Source organism: Panicum virgatum, chromosome 2K (assembly GCF_016808335.1).
Source record: "Panicum virgatum strain AP13 chromosome 2K, P.virgatum_v5, whole genome shotgun sequence".
In the NCBI taxonomy this organism is placed as follows: domain Eukaryota; kingdom Viridiplantae; phylum Streptophyta; class Magnoliopsida; order Poales; family Poaceae; genus Panicum; species Panicum virgatum.
In genome coordinates, this window is record NC_053137.1 from 5,039,772 (window position 1) to 5,058,894 (window position 19,123).

The following is a 19,123-nucleotide window of genomic DNA, read 5'->3' on the forward strand; positions in this document are numbered from 1 at the left end:
TAACAACCCTTTTACCACCTCTAACTGTGCGTCCGTGACTGACAGAGATAGAAGAAGGCTATGATCTATGGATCCTTGGATTTTCATTGAACTAGTAAGTATGCCTGTGCGTTACAACGGGTTCATGAGCATTAGACAGAAGAACAACACATGAGCGTGAGTAATTTTTTAAGTGCATATCTTCATGATTTAGAATGTTATAAAAATTTGGATGGAAACTTTACATGCTTTAGTAATAGATATAGATATAGACTAGCAGAAAATTCAAGCGCTGTAGACATAGTAGATCCTTTATTGAACATTGGAACAATGCATCAGCCAATGTTTTCACTTGATAAAAACGTGCGCCAGTCTTAGCTTCTTGTATACGTAAGCCCGATGATCAGTCGGTGGCGTCGTCGTAGAGGTGCGCCGGCAGCCGGGGTTCGGCGACGAAGACGAGCGGCACCTTCCGCTTCGTGGACAGCCCGACGTGCTCCTCCATGCTCACGTCCTCCGGCGCCACCCCGTCCGGCAGCCGCCACGCGAACCCCTGCACCATGATCGCCACGCCGGCGGCCACCAGCTTCATCGCGAGGTCGTACGCCGGGCAGATCCGCCGCCCGGCCCCGAACGGCAGCAGCTCGAAGTGCGCCCCGCGGACGTCCACGCCGGCGCCGGCACCGCCGCCCAGGAACCGCTCCGGCCGGAACGCGTCGGGCGCGTCGGGCCACGACGCCGGGTCGCGCGCGATGGCCCACGCGTTCACCAGCACGCGCGCGCCGGCGGGCACGTCGTAGCCGGCGACCACCGTGTCCTCGCGGGCGTGGTGCGGGACCAGGAGCGGGCCCACCGGGTGCAGCCGCAGCGTCTCCTTCACGACGGCGTCGATGTAAGGGAGGTCCGGCAGGTCGCGCTTGGTTACCCAGCGCCCGCGGCCGACCACGCGGTCGAGCTCGCCGGTGGCGCCCGCCATGGCCTCCGGGTGGCGGAGAAGCTCCGACATGGCCCACTCTATAGTCACCGCCGAGCTCTCCGTGCCGCCGGCGATGATGTCCTGGATGAAGGCCTTCACGCCGACGCGCGTGAGCCTGGCCTCCGACTCCGGCCTGTCCTCCTCAGCGAGCTGCAACAGCACGTCGACGAGGTCGCTCGCCACGAACTCACCGGCGGCGGCATCGGCCCGCCGCCGCCGCTCCTCGTGCTCGTCCACGATCTTCTCGTAGAACCGGTCGTAGAGCTCGCGCAGCCGCCTCATCTGCCGCGCGCAGCCCTGCACGTCGAGCCAGCCCAGCAGCGGCACCCACTCGCCGACGTTGCTCACCGCCCCGGTCGCCGCGAACGCCTCGTCCAGCGTGCGCCGGAACGCCTCGCCCTCGGCGCTGCCGTAGCAGCCCGACCACTTCTCCCCGACAGCCATGCGGAGGATGTTCCGCAGCGTGGCGCCGGCGACGTGCTCCCGGACGGCGACGGCGCGGCCGGCGCACCGGAACAGGCCGATCGCCAGCGCGCGCATCTCCTGCGCGCGGACGCGCTCGAACGAGTCGACGCGGCGCGCCGAGAAGAGCTCGGTGGCGCAGAGCTTGCGCGCCATGCGCCAGTAGGACCCGTACGGCGTGTGCACGATGCCCCGGTAGCCGTAGGAGGTGATCTCGCCGGCGGCCGTGGGCGGGCGGTCGGCGAAGGCGAGGTCGTGGGTCTTGAGGACGAGGCGGGCGGTCTCCGCCGACGAGGCCACCACGGTGTGGTAGGAGCCGAGACGGAGGTGCATGAGCGGGCCGTGGCGCGCCGCGAGCGCGGCCAGCCCGCGGTGCGGCGGGGCCGCGCCCGCCAGAACGCCGAGGCTGCCGAGCACCGGCCAACCCCGCGGCCCCGGCGGAAGGTTCAGTGCCTTCCGCCGGCCTCGTGGCAGGACGACGGAGCTGAGGACGAAGACTACCAAGACAGCCACCAATGCCATGGCCATGGACAACGTTGCTGCGAGCTCCATCGTTGGAAATGGAAGCCTTGGAGATGAGGGTGCTGTTTGATGGTGGCATATATAAAGGAATAATTTTTTTGTTAACTATATTATGCTATTATTGAGGCGCACATTCGTCGTGGACGCACATTTTCAGTGTGCATTCTCTTATTTGAAATAGCCAAGAAAAGTAGAAAATATTTGGACTGAATAAGACACATGCTGAAGTTGCTGATACTTCCAAAAGTGAGATGAATGCAAAATTCCCCATTCACCAGTAACAACAGTCAGTACATGCAACTAGGGATATAAATGGTACGGATATTTTCCGACCGTATTCGAATTCGAGCCGATCTGGAAGGGTTTTTATCCGTCCGTATCCGATTCCGAGTATCCAATATCCGTAACCGATTCGCATCCGAATGCTCAAAAATTATATTTTTATGATGTCGATATTCATTACAATCTTATCAGACAAAAACTAACACTATCCATATCCGTCTCTGGATTCGAACACAAATATAAAAACAAATACGATATCAGTGATATCCATCCGTATTCGATCCATTTTCATCCCTACATGCAACTTCTGGATTCTATTCGGAGCGCGCGCGCGTGTGAAAATGAGTTCCAGGGCATTAGGGCGACCACCCCTGTCCGTATGCACTGCAAAAGGACCACGACAAGGACAAGGAGGGCAGCGTTTTCAGTACATCTCATTTTCAGGATTCTATTTGGTAGGCACATGAGAACATGTGTGTTCATGTTTCTTTGACTAATGAACTGGTCCCAAAGCCACGCAAGACAAAGACATCCTGGCCTAGGCATTGCAGATTTTTGTACAGAAACAAATGAACAAGACCAAATGTATTTGTGTGGTGAGTGTTGCATTTGCACGAACATTGGTATATTGTTCTGTCAAACCAGTTCATTTACATCCACGTGAATATCGCACAAGTTGCATTATTGCACCAGAAGGTTCGAAAGTTCAGAGAACTGAAGCAAGTAAGCAACAGCCATATCGAAGGTGACACTCTGAATCAGAAGGAACAGACAGGCGCATCCAGGACCTGAAAAAAGAAGTGTATTGTTATCGAGCTTTTGGGTAAAAAAATGGAAAAATTTCAATCTATATAGTCAAATTTTGAATAATCCCCTAAACTATAACTTAGTTCAATTTACCCCATAAACTATGCAGTTTAGTTCATTTTATTTCTATACTACAATTTGTCATTTTTGTTTCTCAATACACAAGTTGAATTTTAATTTCAAAATTTGCAAGGCAGTAGTGGACATCACAATGCATATTAAAAAAATTTTTTTTTTCATCGTTATTTTTCATATAATTTTGAACTCAAAAGATTAATTTATTATTAATATCGTAACATATCAAAATAATGATAAAAAATTATAATGTATTTTTTCTAACATGTGTGATGTGTACTATCATCAACATAAAACTCCACCGATGCATAGAGAAATGAAAAAGACAAATTGTATGAGGGGGTAATTTAAACCAAAGGGCATAGTTTATGGGGTAAAATGGACCAAATGATAGTTTAGAGAGTTATCCGAACTTTGACTATAATTCAGGGGAGTAATTTAGACTTTTTTCAAAATAAAAATGAAGGGCCACACGGTAGTTACGAATAGGGAAGACTATGAGATTCTACATCTTAATGTGAGATTGTAATGTAGACGCGAGAAGTTCGTCCTTGATCGATCAATCTGTGAAAGTATTACTGCATCAATTTTTTTGTGTGAAAATATATGTGTCCCTTTTGATAATGAATTGTGGGGCTTTATGCATATAAAAGCCAGAACTTTTCCCCATTATCTAAAAAATCAATCTGTTTGCGAACTGATATTTTAAATCCATCGTTATTCGATGTTTTCTTGAACTAGCTAAATCCGTGCTTCGCTACAAGCAACAATAATTACCACTGAAAGTCATAATATTTTTCACTTGCACATCCACGCACTGCCAAATTAAATGTAGGCATCCTTTCTTTGTGGTTCCTGATTAAGATTCACTATGATCATGGTGAGAGGTCCCAGTAATATTGTCGATCGAGATCTCAATATTGTCAGGGTGGTCGATGCACGGATGATGCTGGACTTTAGTAGTATAGTGTTGTCAGCAGGGTTAAACCGATCGGGCTTCTGACATATTAATGCTTTCTCGCCTAAGAGAAAAATTGTTGTTTTACTTTTGCTTTTAATTACATCCTGAATCCAACAATTTCAGGGTGTGACAATTAGGGGGGACCGTAACTCCTCGATACTACGGAAAAAAATTTCGATTGTTTTGGATCCTTTGCATTTACATTTAAGTAATTAATTTCGTTTGTGCTCACTCTTGCTCTTGGTTGCTTGTTTGTTGACTAGGACATATGCTAATATGCATGCTAGTGTGTTCTCTTGACTAGGTTCTATTCTTGATAGTGCGCTTTTCACTAGAAAAAATGAGCATGTTAGTGTGGTTACCAATCTAGAATTTATTTGTTAGTGTGCTCTAGTTTATAGGAACAAAATTCGTAGAGGGCAACACTAGTACTAGGTTAAAGACTTCATAGAAATTGGAAAAAGTCTCAATTCAACTCCCTACTTGGGCCACGGTCCTTTCATGGCTCCGAAGTCCGAATACTCTTGAGTCGCGTGTGTTGCGTGAGTGAGCATCGCTCCAATGGGTGTTGCGGGGGCTCACTTCGGTGGCCGTTGACTGTCGGGGGGTGCCGCGTTGCTCGTTCATGCCGCCACCTCCTTGCGGGGGCGTTGGCCTGTGGTCACCGGCCGCCACTGCCGTTACTGCCATGGCGCTCCGATGGTTTCTCCAGCTTTGGGTAGGGAATGGGATGTAGGCGAAAGCCTGGTGCCTGCTTGCGTGCCAATGACGGCGACGCCTTCGGGCGCCGTTTACCTTCTTGAAGGCGTCATTTTTCTCATTTTCCTTATCTCTGGTGTGCTTACGGGTGAAAGCCTTGACCTTGTGGTCGGACAATGACGACGCCTGTGGCGTCGCTCCCTTCTTTGAGGTGTCGTCTTGAAAGCACTGCTGGTTGCCGATGGGCATCGGCCCTCGCCCCCTTTTGCCTGGTCCTCCTGGTGGTGGTCGTCAACTCTCCTCTGGGAGGTCTTGCTTCTGTGCCTGCCTTCGCCTTATTGCGTCCACCTCATTCGGATTGCATGGGTCGTCGTCTGGCGGATGCTTTGCCGCCCTTCTTCACGGTGAATGCTTTGCCGCTATTGTCGCACTGGTAGTTGATCGTTTCGGGCAGATGCTTTGCTATCTTGGTTTGTCGGTTAGGTGGATGCTTTGCCACCTTCGAGCTCGAAGATCTTACGCTTTCTTGGCGATGGTGTATCTTTTAGTAGGTTCAGTTGTTTGGTCGGGTCTAGGTTCTTGGGTTCGTAAGTTTTCCCCTCCGTTGTTCTTGCTATTCTTGTGTTGTGTTGGAGTCGTGTGCCACTTGCTGGGTGGTACTTGTAACCGCCTTAATAGTCTCTGCCTATTAAGATTTGTATCAGTCATATTGTTTTCTTCTTAATGAAATATGTGCTTAGACACGTTCGTGAAAAAAAAAAGCATCGCTCCATCTGAGATCTGACTCTCTTCTTCGTTCTTCCTCTCTATTCTCTGATGTAGGAGTATATCCTAACACATGCCATGTCGGAGCTATGGATATGGGATTGCTGGTGTAGGGCTTCATCGCTGGTATAGAAGCAGAGCAGCAACGCGGGTGGAGGAGTATATCCACGATCTGGCACGATGCATTTTCGATGGCCTGATTTCACGTGCGAATGCGCCAATCGTCTTGTAAAACGTAAACAAGATTACTCAACGCCGGCGTAAAGGTGCGCCGGCAGCCTGGGCTCGGCGACGGCGACGAGCGGCACCTTCCGGCGCGTGGACAGCCCGAAGTGCTCCTCCATGCTCACGTCCTCCGGCGCCACCCCCTCCGGCAGCCGCCACGCGAACCCCTGCACCATGCTCGCCACGCCGGCGACCACCAGCTTCATCGCGAGGTCGTACGCCGGGCAGATCCGCCGCCCGGCCCCGAACGGCAGCAGCTCGAAGTGCGCCCCGCGGACGTCCACACCGGCGCCGGCGCCGCCGCCCAGGAAGCGCTCCGGCCGGAACGCGCCGGGCTCGTCGGGCCACGACGCCGGGTCGCGCGCGATGGCCCACGCGTTCACCAGCACGCGCACGCCGGCGGGCACGTCGTAGCCGGCGACCACCGTGTCCTCGCGGGCGTGGTGCGGGACCAGGAGCGGGCCCACCGGATGCAGCCGCATCGTCTCCTTCACGACGGCGTCGATGTAGGGGAGGTCCGGCAGGTCGCGCTCCGTGACCCAGCGCCCGCGGCCGACCACGCGATCGAGCTCGTCTGTCGCGGAGGCCATGGCGTCAGGCCGGCGCAGGAGCTCCGACATGGCCCACTCTATCGTCACCGCCGAGCTCTCCGTTCCTCCGGCGATGATGTCCTGGATGAAGGCCTTCACGCCATCGCGCGTGAGCTTGGCCTCCGACGACTCCGACCTGCCTTTCTCGGCGAGCTGCAACAGCACGTCGACCAGGTCACTCGCCACAAACTCGCCGGCTCCGGCTCGTCGCCGCCGCGCCTCGTGTTCATCGAGGATCTGCTCGTAGAACCGGTCGTACATCTTGCTCAGCCGCTTCATCCGCCGGATGCAGCCCTGCAAGTCGAGCCAGCCCAGCCACGGGATCCACTCGCCGACGTTGCTCACCGCGCCAGTCACCCCGACCACTTCTCGCCGACGGCCATGCGGAGGATGTTCCGAAGCGTGGCGCCCGCGACGTGCTCCCGGACGGCGACGGTGCGGCCGGCGCACCGGAACAGGCCGCGAGCCAGCGCGCGCATCTCCTGCGCGCGGACGCGCTCGAACGAGTCCACGCGCCGCGCCGAGAAGAGCTCGGTGGCGCAGAGCTTGCGCGCCATGCGCCAGTAGGCGCCGTACGGGGTCTGCAGGATGCCGAGGTAGCCGTAGGAGGCGACCTCGCCGGCGGCCGTGCGCGGGCGGTCTGCGAACGCGAGGTCGTGGGTCTTGAGGACGAGCCGGGCCGCGTTGGCCGACGAGGCGACCACGACGTGGTAGGAGCCGAGACGGAGGTGCATGAGCGCGCCGCGAGCGCGGCCAGCGCGCGGTGCGGCGGGGGCGCGCCCGCCAGCGCGGCGAGGCTGCCGATCACCGGCCAACCCCGCGGGCCAGGTGGAAGGTTCAGAGCCTTCTTCCTGCCACTTGGAGCGAGCATGTACCTGAGGATGAAGACGGCCAAGACGGCCGCCAATGCCACGGCCATGGACATTGTTGGTGTGAGCTCCTTGGGTGTGGAAATGGAAACCGTGGCCTTGGGACTTGGAGAGTGGTGCAGAAAGGAGAAAACGTTTCGAGAAGAAATAAAGAGGGATGCTATTTTGCTAATTAGATTAATATATTTATTATTTGAGGCATACATTGGCCAATCTAAACACAAACAAAAATGTTCAAGCATGCAGTCTAAAAATCAGTGAATGTGAAGTCCAAGTGATACTTCCAAAAACGCCATGAGATACTTCCAAAAACGAGATGAATGTGAAGTCTCACCAGCAACAATCGTACTGCCCTTAGGAGGATTCCTAGCCATGAGATGAAACATGTTTTAAACATCTTTCTTTCATTAATAAAATTGTCTCAAAGGTTCACACTAGACAAAGATAACATGCGCTTGGCATCACAGATTTCAAACAGCAACAAACAAAGATAGAAGTATATGTGTGGCATGTATTGCACTAACGTGAACATGTGTACATAGATTTTCTTAGCATCAGATAAAAAATCTGGTTCCCTATAAGGACTGTCAACCAGTTTGATTACATCTATTTGGAACATTGCACAAGTTGCATGTCAAGGTCCGAAAGGACTGCGTCTCCTTATCAGTATCGACGCGAATACTTGGTTGAGATCTGAAGAAAGGGACCTATTGGAGCGATATCTCTGAAGCAACAGACATTTAGGACCTGGTGTGGTGAAGCTTTGAGGGGGAAAAAACTGAAAAGGACCACACGAGGGTAGGAGAAGGGAAGAACATGAGCGAGTTTCTACATCGTAAAGTGAGATCGTAATCTAGCAAGAAAGAAATTTGTATAGTGCTGGTGTGAGCTGCTGTTCGACTGGTTGACTGGTGCTAGTTTGGTGAGAGAGAAAAGCATTGTTGGCTGGTTGCAACCGAATAGAGTTAGGCGGAACTGGAAGCCTTTGCTTTGGGGACTTGGAGCGTGCAGTGTTCAACAGTAAAAAAGGTGTTTCATGTGTGCATGTAAAGATATATTTTCTGTAATTAGATTTAATTTATCATTATTGCTTTTGTTAGTATTATTTGAAGGTCACATTGGTCAATCATGAAACATGCTGATGCTATGCAATAGTTTAGGTTTGGCAGATTGTGAAGAAAAATGTCGGGTCCTTATCCTTTCCCTTTGCTACAGTAACCAGCAGCAGTGGACAGGCGATTCTCGGCTCCGGCGTCGAATCCTCCGCTTCTCCCTCCTCTTCGGCGGCCTCATCGGCGCTGGAGAGGGAGGGGAAGCAGGATTAGCCGGCTGCTGTACAGCTGTAGGCCTAGGTTAGTATAGCTCTTCTAGGTCTCCAAATAACTGCTCCCATGGTGGTCGATCTGCATGGTGAGTTCGGTTTCTTCCCCGGCGGCGGTGCCTGCTGCGTCGACGGTGACTTCGCCGGTGAAGTTTTTGTTCCTCAACGTTTCTCCGCTGACGATGGTGGCAGCATCTCCTTCGGCGTTCGGTTGAGATCTCTTTTGGTCGATCTTTTTGCGAAAGGGTCGGTCTTTCTGTGCTCCCCCGTGAGCGTCTTGTTCCGCGTCGATGCTCCTAGCGCCGGCGTCGGAGGTCCCGGTGGCGTTTGGTTGGGGGAGACAGCGTCGCCTTTGTGGTTTTCCCTACTCCAGACTTCTCCCTCTCTCGCCGGCGTGTACTCCGATGCTGGCGTCGGGTCTGTGAGTTACATAGGAGTGTGGTTCTTCTTTCTGGGCAATGCTTTTGGTGTTGTGTTTCCTGGTGCTGGGGTGGTGGACTGGTTTTCTGGGAAGGTGGTCGAAGGCGGAAGACGGGCGAAATTGGAGGAGTCGACGGCTGATGATCTTTCACCGAGTATCTCATGCAGCTTTCCAAAGCTTGGAGTCCACTCTCTGATTTCGAAAGGTGAAGATGGAAGGTTGAAGATCAGGTTCGCTGCTCTTGCCGGGGGGAAGCAATGGCGAAAGTCTGTTCGGAGGAAGACGATGAACAGTAGTGGAAAGGACCTTGTTGTAATTCGTAGGTTACTCAGGGACCTTTCTGTAAGAATGGAATGTACTGTGCTCTCATTTTCAATATAAGTGGCGTTCCTTCTTCGCAAAAAAAGAAGAAGAAAAATGTCAGTTCTGAACTGACAGTTACAGCTGTTGGAACGGAACAGACTACCCAATTCGAGCACAAACAAAATTGCACGAACATGATGACAGTGAGTGATGTGATGAACCACAAGGTAAAAAAGTGGATGTTCATCAGCTGACAGCTGGTAGTAATTCTGGAAGGAGAGACCAGTTTGATCAGAGAATTTAACTTTGCCTGGGTCTGACATGCTTGGCATTCATGTAAAGTGTTAATTGCGAAAGCCAAGCAAACATATAGATTGAACAGGACGCATGCTGATATATTTTTTTTCTTAAACTCGCAGGAGAACTGCGAGTTTTGTATTAATAAGTAGAAAAAACGGTGGGGGCTATGCTGATACATTCAAAAGTGGGATGGATGCAACGTCTCACCTATAACAATCAGTACTACCCTGTTCATGTTCATTTTAGGGTTCTATTAAAAGGATAAATAATACAACATGCACTTGGCTTAGAATTCTAAAGAAACAAGAGCAGAGATATATATCGTATTGCACATTTGCACTTCCATGACAATCTGTACATAGATTCTTCAAACCAGTTCATTGCATCCATGCAAATATTGCAGATGATTGCAAGTGAGCGTTCAGAAGGAACCCCAAGCATTGTATATCCTTCATATTGATGCAGAATATTTGGAGAACTGAAGTATCAGCACTACTGAAGGAGACGTTATTCGCAACAGACATTCTCATCCTAGACCTGAAAAAAATATCACTTGCTTTCAAGCTTTGTGCATACAAAATGAAAAAAAAAAACACAGTGGCCGAAACGGGAAGACTATGAGCTTCTACGTCTTAATGTGAGATCATAACCTAGAAAGAAAGAAATTTTTCCTATCAACCTGCTGTGAACCAATAGTTAACATTTATCTCATAATCCCTTGATATCTGAGCGGTATGAGCAAACTTTTCAGAAAGTAAATACACAGCACTTGTTACTAGTGAATCAAGACATCAACATATCAGTTCGTGCGTAATTGTTCCTTTTTTTTTTTTGAAACACTGAAGTACTATATATGACTGTACATCTCCCTAGTGATGGCATGCTGTTGTGGCATGCATGCTTGATAACTAAGAGGGAAGTACTTGACCAACTGTTTTCCCAGTATATCGTGGACACTAATGTACTAAACTACTATCCTTACATAAATTATGATTCCTGAATGATAGGACTAAAACATTGTCATGGTCTCTCAATCATGCGTATCCAAATTAACTAACAATGATTTCATCTGTACAGTAAAAACATAGTTTAGTCCACAAATATTTATTGAACAACAACTTGGCATGTAACATCTGCTTAACTGATTAATGAGAAAGTGACATAGACTGTGAAGTACGTCCTCTGGAGTAGAAGCATAGCACGTACCGCACTTCATAACCACATGTAGTGTAAACTCATTGAGAATCTAATTTGTGACATTCAAGTTGCTGAAGATGAGGCGTCATTTCCAACAGTCGCAACTTTTGGGGGCGAAGCTCCTTGATTATTTGTATCTAAAGCAGAGTGAACGTTGGTTGCCGAAGTAGACGATGGTCCTGTTCCATCTCGTGTTTCCAGTCGCTCCATCATGCGTGATACAGCAGCGATTCCAGCATTGACCTCCCACCTCACCTCTGAACCAAGATTTGATATAGTGTTCTTCTGCGTGAACCACCTTTCCTTCCACCCGCGTGTACTATTCGTTATAGAATCCTTGTACCTGGTATGGCAAAGATGGTGGACACTTAAGCTAATAGTGCTTCAAACTTCCAAAGAAGTCTAATATTAGAAGCAATAAAACTGTAGAACTAGAAGTATACTTTGTTGAAACTGATTGCAGGCGTAATTTTAACGAGTCTGAGAATGACTGCACATCAGATGGTCCAGCTTCATCTTGGCTGACAGGTGAAGTTTGGTTCCTAGAAACTCTGATCCGGATCATTGTGTAGCAAGTGTTAGCCCCATGTGAATGAAAATAATCATATATTTGCATGTGAATTGTAGCCATGTAGGCCCTTTTCCTGTAGGAAATACCTATTATCTGACACAACAGGGCCACTATTAGCCAAGGTAGCGTCAGGCGCAGATGTGTCTGCAGCTGTTTCTTGTGTAGAATCCACGGTAGGAAATGGGCGAGCAGAAATTACAATAGGAGCATGTTCACGAACCCCTACTTGCCGTGAACTTGATGACATAGATCCACCAGAAGTGGTCTCAGCAGTTGAAAAGAATAGAGTTTGTGGGTGGCCATGTGCTGCCGATCTGCTGCGACGACCTTCTCTTCTGGCATGGCGGTGTGACCTACGTATTGCAGCCGCAGCTGCCAAGTGCTGTATGATACGTTCTTCAATTTCTGCATCATCTGCATCGATGGGTACCTGGGAGAAACAATGACATCAGTACTTGTGCAGGAATTGAGCGTACATACATACAACCAGGCGTGGTGTCACTGGAAGCACACTCCCAAATATGAATATCAGATAAGCTGCACCTCAAAATCTCCAAGCAGTGGATGGCGAAAAATAGTAGTTGTGCGCACATGATTTTCTTGCACATTCCGCTCTTCCTCAACAGCCTCAAGGAGCTCTTGGCTGCAGTAGACAAGAAATCCAAGTGAGACCAAGCTGTAATTGAAAAGGTGGAGTTCAGTCGATGCATTGGTCTCGCAGAATTTCTACCTCATTGGGTCCTTCATGCTGATTGCCTGCCAACACATGGGACACTGGGAACTTCTCTGGCACCTACAAGATCAATCAGAATGCACTTCACTTAAGGATAATAAAACAATTACAATATGCATGTAATACACCAATGCTGGTAACTGACAACCAAACATCTCAGAGCAGAGATTGCAATTCCTCCAAATCTCATTCAGAGTGCATGGGCAGAGATTCAGATCAGCAGTGAATTTAGCACTCATCGAAATTACGAGCTGAAGCACCCAGCAAAACAATTGAAGAACTGTGCAGTCCTAGACCCTAACACTCCTGATCATCGCAACACAGATATCAAAAGACCCTGAAAGAACTACAGGAAGCAGTTACAGAGCAGCTGCTCACCATTCAAGGATGCACTGGAGGTGGAACTCGTGCTTGCAGCTGGTCACCTGCGCCAGGCAGAAGCAAGAAAGAGCAAGCTTGTTAAAGAGGCCGAGCAAGGCACAGCACAAACCCAAAAGATTAAAGATCCATCTCTTTGAGCACGGTTGCAGGGCCGCAGGAAGCCGTACCGCGGAGGGGTCGCTGTCGGAGAAGGCCTCGAGGCAGATGCTGCAGGCGTCGTCGCAGGCGTCCTGGACGCCGCCCTCCACGAACGCCGCCGCCGACGAGAGCTCCTCCATCCGCCCCGCCTTCGCCTCCACCCCCCTCCGATCGACGCTGTCCGGATCGACGCCGCCGCCTCCGCAAACAATTCCTGAAACACAAACGGCAAAATGATAATCATTTTTACGCGGAAATTCCAACCGAAAAACAACAACCAAGCTAACCAAAAGAACCAAATCGTTCCACACGACCCAAAAACACCGATCAAGTGTCACAAATTCACATCATGCTGCCGCAGAACCGCACCTTTTTCCGGCCAAGACCGTACGGGAGAAGATCGGCGGAGGGAGCGACGAGAGAGTCAGTGAGAGACCAACCGAGCGAGCGAGCGGTGGTGACCCCAAACCTGCTCCAACGACCCAGCAATCGCCCCCAAACTATGCTGCTAGAAGAGATTAATAGACCGGGTCCGCTTGGAATCGCTCTCCTCTTGCGGCCGGCGACGACCGCCGCGGCACGCGTCCACAGTCCACTGGGGGGAAGAGAAGGGAAGAGGCGACGAAACGGCCGCCCGTGCTCGCTCGCTCCCCCTCGGCGACTCCGGCCTTGTTTCGATGCGCGCTAGAATCCTAGCGCTAGACGGACTCAATGATATTTGCAAAATATTTTTAAGGATGTGTGTAATTTTTCGCGACGAATCTAATGATGATAATTAATCGATGATTTGCTACAGTGATGTTACAGTAACCATCCTCTAATCGCGCGGTCAACGGCCTCATTAGATTCTTCAGAGTCACTAGCGCGGATTCTGGAGTTAGTTTTGTAAATTGATTTTGTTTGACACCATAATAAGCGGTCAAAGTGTCACTGCGCGCTAAAAAACCGGCCCGGACGGGTGACGGGTCGCCTCCCTTCCCGCCGCTGACGGGTGGGCCCCGCGTATCTTCCCGCTTGTCTGTACAAAAACCGGCCCGGACGGGTGACGGGTCGCCACCCTTCCCGCCGCTGACGGGTGGGCCCCGCGTATCTTCCCGCTTGTCTAACGGTGCTGGTGGGCCCGCGCCGGTAACCTGCTCCGTGTCGCTGACATGGTGGGCCCGTGATGGTATTATTATTATAGTCTTCGTGACAGGAGGGGAGGGTGACGCGGTCGGCCGTGTCGGAGCCGGCGGTGGTCAAGCCCGTTGAACGGATCAGAGGAGAGGTGATTTTCTACGGGCTGGTCCGTGAAGCACGTGACGTGACCTCGTGAGAGGGTGGGAGCATGGAGATTAATTAGCAAGGCGACGTGATTACCAAGTTTGGTTGAGGATTGAGAGTGGAAACTCCACGCCATTATGTATTCGTATGGGTTGAGATTTTTTCTTTTCCTCCATAAGGACACTATACTATGGGATGGGATTTCCGTGTTCCTACTTCCTTAGTAAATGTGTGCATGCCAAGATAATAGGGATTGGCATCATGCATAGCAATGACGGGATTTCCAAAAGGCCTTGTCTTGTGAAGCAACGTTTTCTTTTGTTGAACAGAAGAGAACCCTCGTGTTACAGAAGCAGGACAAACAAATGCACACAAAGCATAGCAAATATGTGGTCATGTAATGACGTAATTTGCCTTGCCGTCCTGTTAAATGTTAGGTAAGCTCAATTTTTGGGAAAATATATAAATTTTTGAATTCGTTGACACAAATGGGTCCATAGCTCAGTGGTAGAGCAATTGACTGCAGATCAATAGGTCACCGGTTCGAACCCGGTTGGGCCCTTGATAGTGATTTTTCGTTTCGCACACAATTTTTTTTTACCCCAAAACATATATTTATTGCCATTTCTTCTTTTTGCACTAACGATCGCTATGATTGATATTATTTTCAAAAACGCGTAAAGTGGAAAGAGATATGTTTCTTTTGTTATTAATTTTGATCGCTGTTCACCTTGACAGCCACTGTAGCTAGCCGCATCTGTTTAATCACCCGTATAGTCAGTTTAATATCCATTTAACATGTTTAAATGGCCATTTAGCTTGAATAAAGAGCCAAGCAATAGATGACCAATGATAGGCGACCAACTTTTTTGGCGTTTAGGATAATATTGCTTTTGATATGCTACCTTCAAACTGAGATACCACAAGTATACAGTATTACATGTCAGCTGGTTATCACAGCAATATGGGCTGGATTTCTTTCTATTCCTTGTTTGCTTGAAGAAACATGATGAATGTTATTGCTTATAAACAAAGTTACACAGTTACACTTCTAAAACAGATACAGACTCAAAGAATTCTCGTATTCGGAATTTCCCGGGTGCTCCAAAACAGTTGTGAGCAAGGAGAAACTCCATCACTATCGAACAAATTATTTGCCACACGCAGAGACAAGATCACACCATCACGTGCCGATAAACCCGAGCTGGTGAAGGATGAATGCCAGGATCAGCATGACAATAGCGAGGATCAAGCCTCGCCGGCCCAAAAGCCAGTTCTTTGTCTTCTTCGCAACTTCTACCCCTCTCTGTGCTCGCTCCATCCATCTCATCTGAATGCAAAGACAAGCACATGGTTAATGATCAAAGCAGTAAGATTCAAGCCTGCCATTTAGTAAACTAAGATCATGACCAGGCAGTTGAAGCTAATGAAAATTGATTTCATACCATTCTATCCAAATCCTCGGGGGATAATGATGACATGGCTTGTTGAGCTTTTGCAGCATCCTCCTTTGACAGTTTCATTCCAAATTGCTCGCTCATGTTTGCCATCATCTCAGGGCTCATGTTCTTCATCATGTTTGCCATCATCTGTTAAATAGAAAAAAAAAAGGCACAGGAGATGTTAGATAAGAAAAAAGGCCCAAGAGATGTTAAAAGTCAAAGCATGAATTTTCCTGGCATCATGATTCAAAAGTCAAAACATAATTTTCTCTGGCTAAGGATTTCTTACCTGCCGCATTGCAGGGTCTTTCATAGAGTTTCTCATGGTTTCCTGCATATCAGTTGTAGAAGGCGGAAGACTAGAAGATGACTGCCCCATCCTTTGATCGTTTGACAGTTCATCAGGGCTCTCCGAAATAGTTTGAGAAGATGATCCAAGGGGTGAATTACTTGTGGTGGCTCTCGATGAAGGTTGGAAGATATTCTCTGAGCTCCTGGGGGCACCACCAGGCCCACCCATCTGAGAAGCAAAATTCATCATATTTTGTAGTTCATCAGGAGACATCTTCCCAATCATATCAGATGCCATCTTAAGCATATCAGGTGACATTTCTGGCATATTGGGTCCCATATTGGGACCAATGGAGCTAGTGCCATTCATTGAAGAAGCAACTTCGAACATTTTCTGAAGTTCTTCTGGTTTCATTGTGCCAATCATGTTGGTGGCAGTTTTGACAAGTTCAGGTGACATTCCTTCAACTCCTAACTTCGATAAGCCTTCACTATCGCTCTTGGAAACATAATTTTGGGATGGCCTGACTGCTTGATGGCTTTCAGGTGGCTGTGAAACAGTATACCCAGGAGAACTTCTTTGACTGCTCGATGGCTGCGAAGTATCATCTTCTACAACCTCTTCAATAACAACACCTTTTCGCATGTTCAGTCCTCCCCCTTCCCGTGCAAGTTTGTCTTCAGTATCTCTGCATTATGAATAAAGTATAACACAGTGGTGTCAACTTAAGTTGCTAAAGACATTTGTTTACATCAGAATAAGGTACAAGCTGTGATAGAACATGAAACCATACCTGAGAACCTCAGCAATAGTTTCATCCTCAGGGGAAATTTCATGGGCTTTACTCAGGTCGGAAACAGCGGCCTGAAATTATTTTCATGATTATTCCATGTAGAGCATAGCAACAGGGGGGTTGTATAAGGGATTTGCAGTGAACGAAAAGGCGTGCCCACAAATAGAGCAAAGCTTACCTCCAATTTTCCAAGTTCTTTATATGCTTGACCCCTCCGATAATATGCTTTGACATTGCTTGAATCATAGGCTAGAACCTGTAATCCATTTGATATAGATGAGTCAGCCTGTCAAGTGACAGAAGAACTGCAATGCTTTGGGGCATTCAATAGACAACATAATTTGTGCAAGAACAAAGAGAATTACAAATTTCTATTCCAACAGCTCATAAATAGCCAAAGGGATGGAATTACTTGATTATTACATGCAGTGAGATATGGAGTGTTATGATGTTTAACAACACATATTATCATTTCAAAAATATGGAAGTACTATTAATTTGCCTTTAGTTAGCAATCTTAGGAAAAAGACCCTAAACTTGTACTGGCCATAAACTTCAAATGATCAAAACACCATGGCACAGCATTTTTTAATCATGAAACAGTAGGTTTTAACAGAAACAGGATTTCATTAAGGAATTGAAAACTATCTTGTGCTCATACCTCATAGAAAAAAGGGTATCAGATCCTAGAATCCGTTCAAATGAAAGCAGGTAGTAAAATACTACATGACCTTACCTCTGAACCTTCGCTTATGCATTCTTCAAATTGCCCCGTCTTCAAATAACAAGCCATTAGATTAAGGGTACATTGCAATTGCAGAGTATGCGCCGCAGACGATGGTATGTTTTTTAAATTATCCTTGGCCTGATCAAGAAAAGAACATTTTTAACAGTCAGGCCTTACTGAAAAGCATGTCAACATTTTTTAAATGGAAGCTTGATGTTCAAAACTCACCAGTTTGTATTTGGTGGCAGCATCCGCATACTGTCCCAGGTTATGAAGCTCGTTTCCCTGAAGTCAAGAGAAATCAAAAGGGTTATATACAATGGAAATTGGTAACATATATAGAAACCTGGAAGCCACCATATCAAATTAACTATGTTAATTGTTTGATGCAAGCTCACTATCAGCGATAAGACAAGAAATAAACTAGGTGCAAAAATACCAGAAGTCAGCCAAAAAAACAATGATATATTCATATGAAGCACAAAGACTGGTCAGCATGAAAATAATAAAGGTATCCATATTAGCATAAGGAATTGTTCTGTGCTAGCCAAATTTAACAGATGCAATGTAGTTCATTCAATATTTTGTGCACTTTTATGCAACTGGCTGAGAGCACAGAGCCACAGACAGAAGTACAAGCATATTCAACAAAATATGATAATGCACCATGGAGCTTCATTGCAAAAATTTAGCTTGCATAATGAAACAAGAACGTAGAAAAAGAATGGGATGCACAATTTTTTTTTCACTAACCTGCTTCTTTAGCATCTTGGCACCAGATATAGCATACGACATTTGAGCGTCTGCTTGAGCCTTCAGAGCAGCAAACTCCTCGGGCGTAGTGTTGGCGAGTTTCTCAGTCATATCACGCATGTCCTCTGGTCTTGTTTGATTCATCTGCTGTGCCGCTCGCCTTAAATCCTCAGCTTTCATGTTCTTCATACTCTCAGACGCCATCCTTATGAGGTCAGGGTTGGACATCAGCTGCAGTTACCGAAGTCGCAACAAGGACATAGTCAATCTCACGCAATCCACAAACACTTCCTCAGGACATAACAGTAAATAAGTACAGCAGCAGAAGGAGAAAACATGTCAAGCGCCTCAAACAATAAGCAGACAGGCAAGTCCTATTGCACTTAGTTTAGGAGGCACCAAACGGTTGCTTGTGGCAACACAGGATGGAAACATTCCGTTGGCGTCGCCAATCAAGCATGCGAAACCGATATAAACCCAACTCAAGGACTCAAGCCACACTCCCCGATTGACTCCGATTCAACGTGCATGCAAATCCTGACCTCGAACCACGTCCCGCTGACGCCAGCCGCACGACACATTCATTCTCTGACACAACAGGCAGCAAACCCAAAAACAGAAAAAAATCCAACCCAACTGAACGCTACGTTCCCCCGATCTACAGCTACCTAGACAAAACCGAAGAAAAAAAACACTCGGGCTCGCCCGGTCCGGCGAATCGGCTCGGAGGAGCTAGGAACACGAGGGCGCGGGAGACGGGGCCGACCTGCTGCTGCATCCTGGCGAGGTCGTCCGGCGACATGCGGCGCATCTGCTCCTGCGCCAGCCGCAGCATCTCCGGATCCATCATCGCGGCGGGGGGCGGCGGCGGCGGCGGCGGCCGGTGAGATCGAGATCGGGGCGGGAGCTCGTGGATTTGGGGATTTTGGTTGGGAGTTCGCCCGCTGCCTCCTCGCCTGTCTTCTGCGCCTTTTTTTTTCCTTTCTCTCTCCTTTTGCTTCGTGTGCCTTCGGTGTGGTGGACTGGTTGGGCTGGTCGGGTGTTTTAATTCTGTATTTATTATCGGCAAGGGAGCATATACGAAACGGAGTCGAAGCCTCCGATTCCGAAGGGCGCCCAGAAAGGTGGGCCGGGCCTTGTTGGGCTCGGGGTCGGACGGCGGAACGAGACAATGCTATCGTCAATGGGCCTTGTATGACGTCGTGGACTGGGTCGTCGCCTCGTCGGTCCGCCTAGTCGGCTGGGCGTGCGTGTGGTGTGGGACCACGCGCTGGGT

General features: G+C 48.7%; 3 protein-coding genes, 1 non-coding gene and 1 pseudogene across 5 annotated transcripts; 1 reads left to right on the forward strand and 4 right to left on the reverse strand.

Moving 5' to 3' along the window:
- Nucleotides 1-177: 177 nt before the first annotated feature.
- LOC120662426 (dimethylnonatriene synthase-like) lies at nucleotides 178-1,998 on the reverse strand. Its single transcript, XM_039941576.1, has one exon. It carries the CDS (start codon nucleotides 1,967-1,969, stop codon nucleotides 383-385), a length of 1,587 nt encoding a protein of 528 aa, XP_039797510.1. The 5' UTR covers nucleotides 1,970-1,998; the 3' UTR covers nucleotides 178-382.
- A 3,440-nt stretch (nucleotides 1,999-5,438) lies between these two features.
- On the reverse strand, nucleotides 5,439-7,402 carry LOC120662435 (annotated as a pseudogene).
- A 2,312-nt stretch (nucleotides 7,403-9,714) lies between these two features.
- LOC120662445 (E3 ubiquitin-protein ligase RHF2A-like) lies at nucleotides 9,715-13,239 on the reverse strand. Of its 2 annotated transcripts, none has more exons than XM_039941597.1 (9): nucleotides 12,947-13,239; nucleotides 12,607-12,791; nucleotides 12,437-12,483; nucleotides 12,056-12,118; nucleotides 11,869-11,968; nucleotides 11,412-11,755; nucleotides 11,198-11,305; nucleotides 10,700-11,097; nucleotides 9,715-10,094 (listed from the first exon to the last, which is right to left on the reverse strand). In XM_039941597.1, the coding sequence occupies exons 2-8, from the start codon at nucleotides 12,715-12,717 to the stop codon at nucleotides 10,818-10,820; spliced, it is 1,053 nt and encodes a 350-aa protein (XP_039797531.1). In that variant the 5' UTR covers nucleotides 12,718-12,791; nucleotides 12,947-13,239; the 3' UTR covers nucleotides 9,715-10,094; nucleotides 10,700-10,817. The 2 variants fall into 2 exon arrangements, with proteins under 2 accessions (XP_039797531.1, XP_039797528.1); XM_039941594.1 differs by having other exon boundaries at nucleotides 9,716-10,094; nucleotides 10,764-11,097; nucleotides 12,947-13,238.
- A 1,091-nt stretch (nucleotides 13,240-14,330) lies between these two features.
- Nucleotides 14,331-14,402, forward strand: TRNAC-GCA. The gene has a single exon. It is a non-coding gene; the product is annotated as a tRNA-Cys (tRNA).
- A 379-nt stretch (nucleotides 14,403-14,781) lies between these two features.
- On the reverse strand, nucleotides 14,782-18,855 carry LOC120662472 (outer envelope protein 61-like). Its single transcript, XM_039941616.1, has 9 exons — nucleotides 18,614-18,855; nucleotides 17,848-18,078; nucleotides 17,323-17,379; nucleotides 17,104-17,232; nucleotides 16,546-16,623; nucleotides 16,368-16,438; nucleotides 15,572-16,262; nucleotides 15,286-15,429; nucleotides 14,782-15,170 (listed from the first exon to the last, which is right to left on the reverse strand). Exons 1-9 carry the CDS (start codon nucleotides 18,695-18,697, stop codon nucleotides 15,024-15,026), a joined length of 1,632 nt encoding a protein of 543 aa, XP_039797550.1. The 5' UTR covers nucleotides 18,698-18,855; the 3' UTR covers nucleotides 14,782-15,023.
- Nucleotides 18,856-19,123: the final 268 nt, after the last annotated feature.

What these genes read in the sequence shown, in the direction of transcription:
- LOC120662426 (XM_039941576.1), bottom strand. Translation starts at nt 1,969, where the DNA reads ATGGAGCTCGCAGCAACGTTGTCCATGGCCATGGCATTGGTGGCTGTC.
- LOC120662472 (XM_039941616.1), bottom strand. Translation starts at nt 18,697, where the DNA reads ATGATGGATCCGGAGATGCTGCGGCTGGCGCAGGAGCAGATGCGCCGC. An exon ending in CCAAGATGCTAAAGAAGCAG is followed by an intron (nt 17,380 to 17,847) that starts GTTAGTGAAAAA and finishes TCTTGACTTCAG; the next exon opens with GGAAACGAGCTTCATAACCT. An exon ending in CTGCCACCAAATACAAACTG is followed by an intron (nt 17,233 to 17,322) that starts GTGAGTTTTGAA and finishes TTTCTTGATCAG; the next exon opens with GCCAAGGATAATTTAAAAAA.
- LOC120662445 (XM_039941597.1), bottom strand. Translation starts at nt 12,717, where the DNA reads ATGGAGGAGCTCTCGTCGGCGGCGGCGTTCGTGGAGGGCGGCGTCCAG. An exon ending in CCGACAGCGACCCCTCCGCG is followed by an intron (nt 12,484 to 12,606) that starts GTACGGCTTCCT and finishes TGCCTGGCGCAG; the next exon opens with GTGACCAGCTGCAAGCACGA. An exon ending in CTGCAATCAGTTTCAACAAA is followed by an intron (nt 11,098 to 11,197) that starts GTATACTTCTAG and finishes TTGCCATACCAG; the next exon opens with GTACAAGGATTCTATAACGA.